General features: G+C 50.7%; 1 protein-coding gene across 1 annotated transcript in view; it reads left to right on the top strand.

Moving 5' to 3' along the window:
- The first annotated feature begins 5,901 nt into the window (after positions 1 to 5,901).
- The window catches only part of LOC142384473 (diacylglycerol kinase zeta-like), an 84,922-nt gene continuing 81,715 nt past the window's right edge, over positions 5,902 to 9,108 (top strand). Inside the window, exons 1-2 of the mRNA XM_075470735.1 lie at positions 5,902 to 6,069; positions 6,208 to 7,078. Coding sequence (XP_075326850.1) covers positions 6,891 to 7,078 — 188 coding nt within the window. The 5' untranslated portion in view covers positions 5,902 to 6,069; positions 6,208 to 6,890. The remainder of the gene's footprint in view (positions 6,070 to 6,207; positions 7,079 to 9,108) is intronic.

Below are 9,108 nucleotides of genomic sequence, written 5' to 3'. Positions count from 1 at the left end.
ATCATGGTGGCTGTATGGATCATGGTGGCTGCATGGATCATGGTGGCCGTATGGATCATGGTGGGTGTATGGATCATGGTGGCCGTATGGATCATGGTGGCCCTATGGATCATAGTGGCTGTATGGATCATGGTGGCCGTATGGATCATGGTGGGTGTATGGATCATGGTGGCCGTATGGATCATTGATCATGGTGGCTGTATGGATCATGGTGGCTGCATGGATCATGGTGGCCGTATGGATCATGGTGGCTGTATGGATCATGGTGGCCGTATGGATCATGGTGGCCCTATGGATCATAGTGGCTGTATGGATCATGGTGGCCGTATGGATCATGGTGGGTGTATGGATCATGGTGGCCGTATGGATCATGGTGGCCGTATGGATCATGGTGGGTGTATGGATCATGGTGGCCATATGGATCATGGTGGGTGTATGGATCATGGTGGGTGTATGGATCATGGTGGCCGTATGGATCATGGTGGCCGTATGGATCATGGTGGCTGCATGGATCATGGTGGCCGTATGGATCATGGTGGCCGTATGGATCATGGTGGGTGTATGGATCATGGTGGGTGTATGGATCATGGTGGGTGTATGGATCATGGTGGCTGCATGGATCATGGTGGGTGTATGGATCATGGTGGGTGTATGGATCATGGTGGGTGTATGGATCATGGTGGCCGTATGGATCATGGTGGCCGTATGGATCATGGTGGCCGTATGGATCATGGTGGCTGCATGGATCATGGTGGGTGTATGGATCATGGTGGGTGTATGGATCATGGTGGCTGCATGGATCATGGTGGGTGTATGGATCATGGTGGGTGTATGGATCATGGTGGCCGTATGGATCATGGTGGCTGCATGGATCATGGTGGGTGTATGGATCATGGTGGGTGTATGGATCATGGTGGCTGCATGGATCATGGTGGGTGTATGGATCATGGTGGGTGTATGGATCATGGTGGCCGTATGGATCATGGTGGGTGTATGGATCATGGTGGCCGTATGGATCATGGTGGCCGTATGGATCATGGTGGCCGTATGGATCATGGTGGGTGTATGGATCATGGTGGCCGTATGGATCATTGATCATGGTGGCTGTATGGATCATGGTGGCCGTATGGATCATGGTGGGTGTATGGATCATGGTGGCTGCATGGATCATGGTGGCCGTATGGATCATGGTGGCTGCATGGATCATGGTGGGTGCATGGATCATGGTGGCTGCATGGATCATGGTGGCCGTATGGATCATGGTGGCCGTATGGATCATGGTGGGTGTATGGATCATGGTGGCCGTATGGATCATGGTGGCCGTATGGATCATGGTGGCCGCATGGATCATGGTGGCCGTATGGATCATGGTGGCCGTATGGATCATGGTGGGTGTATGGATCATGGTGGCCGCATGGATCATGGTGGGTTTATGGATCATGGTGGGTGTATGGATCATGGTGGGTTTATGGATCATGGTGGGTGTATGGATCATGGTGGCCGCATGGATCATGGTGGCCGCATGGATCATGGTGGCCGTATGGATCATGGTGGGTGTATGGACCATGGTGGGTGTATGGATCATGGTGGCCGTATGGATCATGGTGGGTGTATGGATCATGGTGGGTGTATGGATCATGGTGGGTGTATGGATCATGGTGGGTGTATGGATCATGGTGGCCGTATGGATCATGGTGGCCGTATGGATCATGGTGGGTGTATGGATCATGGTGGCCGTATGGATCATGGTGGCCGTATGGATCATGGTGGGTGTATGGATCATGGTGGGTGTATGGATCATGGTGGGTGTATGGATCATGGTGGGTGTATGGATCATGGTGGCTGTATGGATCATGGTGGGTGTATGGATCATGGTGGGTGTATGGATCATGGTGGGTGTATGGATCATGGTGGGTGTATGGATCATGGTGGCCGTATGGATCATGGTGGCCGTATGGATCATGGTGGCCGTATGGATCATGGTGGGTGTATGGATCATGGTGGCCGTATGGATCATTGATCATGGTGGCTGTATGGATCATGGTGGCCGTATGGATCATGGTGGGTGTATGGATCATGGTGGCTGCATGGATCATGGTGGCCGTATGGATCATGGTGGCTGCATGGATCATGGTGGGTGCATGGATCATGGTGGCTGCATGGATCATGGTGGCCGTATGGATCATGGTGGCCGTATGGATCATGGTGGGTGTATGGATCATGGTGGCCGTATGGATCATGGTGGCCGTATGGATCATGGTGGCCGCATGGATCATGGTGGCCGTATGGATCATGGTGGCCGTATGGATCATGGTGGGTGTATGGATCATGGTGGCCGCATGGATCATGGTGGCCGTATGGATCATGGTGGGTGTATGGATCATGGTGGGTTTATGGATCATGGTGGGTGTATGGATCATGGTGGCCGCATGGATCATGGTGGCCGCATGGATCATGGTGGCCGTATGGATCATGGTGGGTGTATGGACCATGGTGGGTGTATGGATCATGGTGGCCGTATGGATCATGGTGGGTGTATGGATCATGGTGGGTGTATGGATCATGGTGGCCGTATGGATCATGGTGGGTGTATGGATCATGGTGGCTGTATGGATCATGGTGGGTGTATGGATCATGGTGGCCGTATGGATCATGGTGGCCGTATGGATCATGGTGGCCGTATGGATCATGGTGGCCGTATGGATCATGGTGGCCGTATGGATCATGGTGGGTGTATGGATCATGGTGGCCGTATGGATCATGGTGGCCGTATGGATCATGGTGGCCGTATGGATCATGGTGGCCGTATGGATCATGGTGGCCGTATGGATCATGGTGGCCGTATGGATCATGGTGGCCGTATGGATCATTGATCATGGTGGCTGTATGGATCATGGTGGCCGTATGGATCATGGTGGCCGTATGGATCATTGATCATGGTGGCTGTATGGATCATGGTGGCCGTATGGATCATTGATCATGGTGGCTGTATGGATCATGGTGGCCGTATGGATCATGGTGGCCGTATGGATCATTGATCATGGTGGCCGTATGGATCATGGTGGCTGTATGGATCATGGTGGCCGTATGGATCATGGTGGCCGTATGGATCATTGATCATGGTGGCCGTATTGATCATTGATCATGGTGGTCGTATGGATCATTGATCATGGTGGCCGCATGGATCATGGTGGGTGTATGGATCATGGTGGCCGTATGGATCATGGTGGCCGTATGGATCATGGTGGGTGTATGGATCATGGTGGCCGTATGGATCATGGTGGCCGTATGGATCATGGTGGCTGTATGGATCATGGTGGCTCTGCTCTCCGGTGTTGGTGAGGAGGCTGTGCAGCGGGAGCTCGATGGCGCTGTGCCAAACCAAAAAGTTTTCCAGCTGATTGCTGCAGAAATGTCAGCGAGAGGTTTCAACCGGACCGCGAGCCGGTGTGGCATTAAGCTGAAGAAGCTGGGAGGTGGTTCCAGATTCTGGATGTTATTTGCTGTTATTTGCTATTTAAGCTTCGGCACGCACTCCACCCACCCCTGAGGGTTCCCTTTGTACAGTGGGAACGCAAGCTGACCCCAAAGAGACCCGACCCGTGCCGTTCCGTTCTGAACCGACCCATACCGGACTGCATAGTGGGAACGAGGCTTTTCATGTTTAGTGGGCCGAACTACTTCTTCTGCTTCAGTTATTTACGCTGACCTTCCTGATCTCATGTTTGTCCTGCAGGTCTAATGATAATGAGGACTTTGTTAATATATTACCTTTTAAAAGCAGGCAGAGGAAACTGAGCCAAACAGTTAAGGACCAGAAAGAAAAGCCTCGTTTCCACTATGCAGTCCGGTACGGGTCAGTTCAGAACGGTACGGGTCGGGTCTCTTTGGGGTGCACGAGCGGTGTTCTGACAGCAAGCATCGAGCGTTGCCGTATTTAGTATTTAGTAAATGCTAACTATACGTTTAATAATGCTAGGTGCTAGCCAAGCTGGCTCTAGTTTAGCTTCCTGCCAAGCTTCTGGATGCGTAATTCGTTCACGGAGCAGGGTACGCGCACAGGGGGAAGGAGGGGGAGGGAGGAGCAGATTGCAGTTTGATAGACGGCATCAGTATCCAATCATTGTGAACGGTCCGTTCAGTATGATTGGATACTGTTTTTCCTAGATTGTTCGTTCTAGAGGCCACTAAAACTTTTCATTTTTGTGTCAAAACTTTTAATTAATTGGTTGCAATTGGAGTGTGAAGAGTATTTCAAGCAATATGTAAAAAAATGTTCCAGAAAAAGATCCCCTACCCCACCTTTAATGCCACACCGGCTCGCGGTCCGGTTGAAACCACACTCTGACATTTCTGCGGCAATCAGCTGGAAAACTTTTTGGTTTGGAACAGCGCCATCGAGCTCCCGCTGCACAGCCTCCTCACCGACACCGGAGAGCAGAGCCTGGAACCAGTCCTGTGTGCTCGGTACCCCAAGCAGAAGGGTTACAGACATGGTAACGGGTTCCATGGTAACGGGCTCCATGGGACCGGTACGCTTTGGTGGTAGTGGAAACACTGAAATAAGAGAACCGTTCTGAACCGACCAGTACCGGACTGCATAGTGGGAACGAGGCTTTAGAACAGGAATAAAAATACAACTCTAATTGGAACAAATATTAAAAATATTAGAAACAATCAAAATAAATAAACAAAGGTCACATGGATGCCAATCTGAAAAAAAAGGGTTTTCTTTTTTCTTTTTTTATTATTTATTTGATCAGGACAATGCACATTAATCAACATATAAGCAGAGCATCAATGTAAATATGCCAGATTTAGCACAGTCGCTAAATTTCATCCGTTGTCCTAAGGCAGGTATTATAAAAAAAACATAACAAACAATACACCATGACACATGGATATAACATGCAGAAATCTGACATAAAAAAAACAAAAAAACACTAACTCACATCAAAGTTAAGGGTTCATACACAAAATGGAAAAGACGCAGCGGTTACCCATGAGAGCAGGTCTGGGTTGTTTTCAACCACTGTTTGAGGGACTTTTTAAAGGTGGTGTAATTGTAACAGTTTCTAACACGAGTTGGCAGTGTGTTCCTTAAGTGATCCCGGCAGGTCGTTCAGGGGGCCACAGAGCTTTAACCCTGACCCTTATAATCAGAAATAATCAGACAACAGGGGGGAACTAAATCAGCGACTGCACAAACAAAAAGAAGAAAACAAAACATGTAAAAAAAAAAAACACACTTCAAATGTGCAGCAGCAGACATAAGGTAAAGCGTATAGTCAGGGATGGCTCAGGTGACCCGGATACATCCCACAGTCAGGAATAAAATACAACTCTAATGGGAACAAACATTAAAAATATTAGAAACAATCAAAATTAAATAAACAAAAGTCACATGGATGCCTATCTGAAAAAAAAAGGTATTTCTTAAGTGATCCCGGCAGGTCGTTCAGGGGCCACAGAGCTTTAACCCTAAAGGTCACCAGGAAACTCTTAAATCAAGCAGGAAGCCGAGCTGAAACCTACCAGAGTCTCTCAGAGAGTCTGTTTTTGGTAACTTTCCCCACAAAGTGATGCTCGGGCTCCCAGAGGATGAAACATGGTGTTAATGAGCAGCTCTTTGTGCCTGACACATGCACATCCGCGCACTGCGCGCAGCGCCATCCGGGCGCGTTTTATTCGTCTCAGCGCACACGTGGGAGATTCTTTTTTAAGACGAACCTTCGCAGCAAGCCGTCCTCCTGCCCGCTGCTGCACCTCCGTTTTTAATTGGCTGTCAAAAATAACCCGCCTCATCCTGCGGTTCCTCCTCGGAGCAGGAGCCCAGGGGATGCTGCCGCCACGTGCGTGCACGCTGAAGAACTTGTGCGTGGGTCTCCAGTGCGGCCGCGCGACCTCACTGCAGCACAGTGTGGGCTGTTTTTACCATCTTTATGTAAAACGTATGTGGGAGGGCAGCAGAGCAGAGTGGGGCTTCAGAAATGTGATCCGAGTGAGAGGCAGCGGCGGCAGAGCGGCAGAGCGGCACAGCGGCAGAGCGGCTCATCACTGCGCGCTCAGGTTAGTCTGACACCTGCAACATGACTCCTTCTTCTTTTGTTGTTGCTTAAACGGCAGACACCAAACAAAAGCTGCTGCTGGAGAGGAGAAAATGAGTTCATTTCCTCCTCTCTGCCTCTTTTTTTTTAAACTCCTCAGCAGCTGCAGAAAGTCTGAAGCGCCAGCAGGTGGCAAGAGCGCTCACCTCTGCGCGCGCAGCCAATCAGAGGCCAGGAGAGCGCGCTGTGGGCGGGGCTTAGGAGAAGGAGAGGGAGAGCCTCAGAGCTGAGATAAAAAGTCAAGAGAGAAAAGAGCAGAGCAGAGCAGCCGACACACGGAGAGTCCGCGGAGAGGAAACCCAGCTGCGGAGAGGAGCGGCAACAGGTCGGCACAGCGGCGGCAGAGAAGCGGCAGAGGAGCGGCGCAGCTCCTTCCTTTGTGCGGGGAAACTTCCTGGATATGGAGCTGTGTTCAGAGGAGAGAGGCTTCCTCAGGCTGGGAGGGTTAGGACAAGGAAGGAAGTAAGGAAGTCAGAGCAGAACAACCCCCCACCCCCCGCCCCGGCCCCGGCCCCTCCCTGCCCGGCCTCTAACTCTGAGAAGAGTTGCTTCAGTTTCAGCTTCCTGGTGTGAAGTGAAGCGTAGCACACAGCTGCACGCGGAAGACCTGCGGCTGCACTTCCTGTGTCTGCGCGTGGAGAGCTGTCAGTGGAAAGTTGCGCGGCTGCAGAGGAGCTGTCAGGATGGCCGGCCGCGGCTCGCACCGCCTGAGCGCCGCGCCGCCCGCCCGCCAGCTGCGCCTGTGAGCGCGCTTCCCCGAGAGGAAGCCGCCCCGAGGCGGCCATGGATCCGCCGGAGGAGCAGCCCGCGCAGGACGGAGGAGAGGAGCCCTTCACCTCCGCCTCCGTCGCCTCCTCCGCCTCCACCTCGTCATCCTCAGCCTCCAACCCCGAGCTGCCCTCTGTGGCCCCGGCGCCCCGCTGCCAGCACAACAGCAGGACCTTCACCGGCCTGAGGATCTTCAACAGGAGGTGAGCCACACACACCGCTTAGAAAAAACCCGAATTACAACAAAAAGTCCCGCAGACTTACTTAGATACAGCGCGCGCGCGCACTAAACATCACTCCCACAGCATCTCTCAGAAGTGCACAGCAAACTAATCTGAGCAAACAGGATAAACAGGCGGAATAAAACGGCTAAAATCACCTGAAAGACACGCAGAGCATCTTCCTGAGAGTTCTGAATGATTGACTTTAATCCCGAAAGTTAAGATGAACACACGCCAGCAGGTCAACAGACTCAGAGAAGAAGTGGTGCAGACCTCCTTAAAGAGGCGACATTTACTCCACCAGCTCCTTTTAAAAGGGCTCCACTAAAGAAATGAGTAATAACTGGCTGAAAGTGCACGTGTGAACAGCAGAAACCGGTTTCTGACAGATGGAAATCTGTGCAAACCGTGACTGGGTTCCTCTGGGTTCCTCTGGGTTCCTCCGGGGTTCCTCCTGGTTCCTCCGGGGTTCCTCCTGGTTCCTCCTGGTTCCTCTGGGTTCCTCCGGGGTTCCTCTGGGTTCCTCCGGGGTTCCTCTGGGTTCCTCCGGGGTTCCTCTGGGTTCCTTTAGGTTCCTCCGGGGTTCCTCCTGGTTCCTCCTGGTTCCTCCTGGGTTCCTCGGGGTTCCTCCGGGGTTCCTCTGGGTTCCTCTGGGTTCCTCCTGGTTCCTCTGGGTTCCTCCGGGGTTCCTCTGGGTTCCTTTAGGTTCCTCCGGGGTTCCTCCTGGTTCCTCCTGGTTCCTCCTGGTTCCTCCTGGGTTCCTCGGGGTTCCTCCTGGTTAGCTTTCCTTCAGCTTTCCTTTAGCTTTCCTTTAGCTTTCCTTCAGCTTTCCTTTAGCTTTCCTTTAGCTTTCCTTCAGCTTTCCTTCAGCTTTCCTTCAGCTTTCCTTTAGCTTTCCTTTAGCTTTCCTTTAGCTTTCCTTCAGCTTTCCTTTAGCTTTCCTTCAGCTTTCCTTCAGCTTTCCTTTAGCTTTCCTTTAGCTTTCCTTTAGCTTTCCTTTAGCTTTCCTTCAGCTTTCCTTTAGCTTTCCTTTAGCTTTCCGTCAGCATTCTTTTAGCTTTCCTTCAGCTTTCCTTCAGCTTTCCTTTAGCTTTCCTTCAGCTTTCCTTTAGCTTTCCTTCAGCTTTCCTTTAGCTTTCCTTTAGCTTTCCTTTAGCTTTTCCTGAAGCTCCTGTGTGACGCACAGCAGGTTAAACTGTCCTGAGCAAATGTTTCACATGTTTAAGCTAAACTAAGAATTAGGATGACGCCTTTCCAGGTCCCGGCATCGGTGCGGTATTCGGTTAATCGTCCTTTGAAGCGTACAGGAGTCGGTGTAATTCTTTCTTTTACACGTCTCTAACGTCCGTGCTTGATTTAAAACCTGCTGCTCCGCCTGTTTGGAATCCTTTGGAAAATCCTCTGAATCTTAAGGAGCTGATTTTACTAAACAAATTTTGAACGTCGGAGGTAAAGATGCCTGGTTGGACCTTTCTGTGGCTGTTTTTCTACAGTTTGGTTGGTTGAAAATGACGTTTGTGCTGAGCTGCTGCAGAGATTTTTTTTTTTTTTTTTTACCGATTCCTGACTGTCACCCACACACAAATATCGCCTTATTGTATTTGAATTTAATTGGTTATTTAATGTGGGTCATCGCTAACATTATTTGCGGCCGGCTCAGTCTATACTCTGGAACAAGGGGCGGATACTTCCTGAAATTAGACTCTAATTGGCTGCAGGAGCATGAAAACAGGACATGGGCTCAGTTATTGGCAGCAGTGAGGTGTGCTGTGGTACTTTGTGTCTTAAGAATCTGGGATTTCCAACAGTAAGTTGCACACCGTTGCCGTTCTGTTGTTTTTGGTTTAAAAACATCCCCACCATGGATAAAAATGGCAGCTCTCCTCTCCAGAGCTTCTCCAGTAACGGTTTGTCAGATGATAACCGGCAGGTCGGTTTAAATGAAATGATAATCAGCTGCAGCACCAAACCGTTTATGGCTGTTTTTAAAAAGAAATGTTGTGTTTTGATGA

Source organism: Odontesthes bonariensis, chromosome 7 (assembly GCF_027942865.1).
Source record: "Odontesthes bonariensis isolate fOdoBon6 chromosome 7, fOdoBon6.hap1, whole genome shotgun sequence".
Classification (NCBI taxonomy): domain Eukaryota; kingdom Metazoa; phylum Chordata; class Actinopteri; order Atheriniformes; family Atherinopsidae; genus Odontesthes; species Odontesthes bonariensis.
The sequence above is the reverse complement of the archived record's forward strand: the minus strand, read 5'-3'. Positions and strand labels throughout refer to the sequence as shown.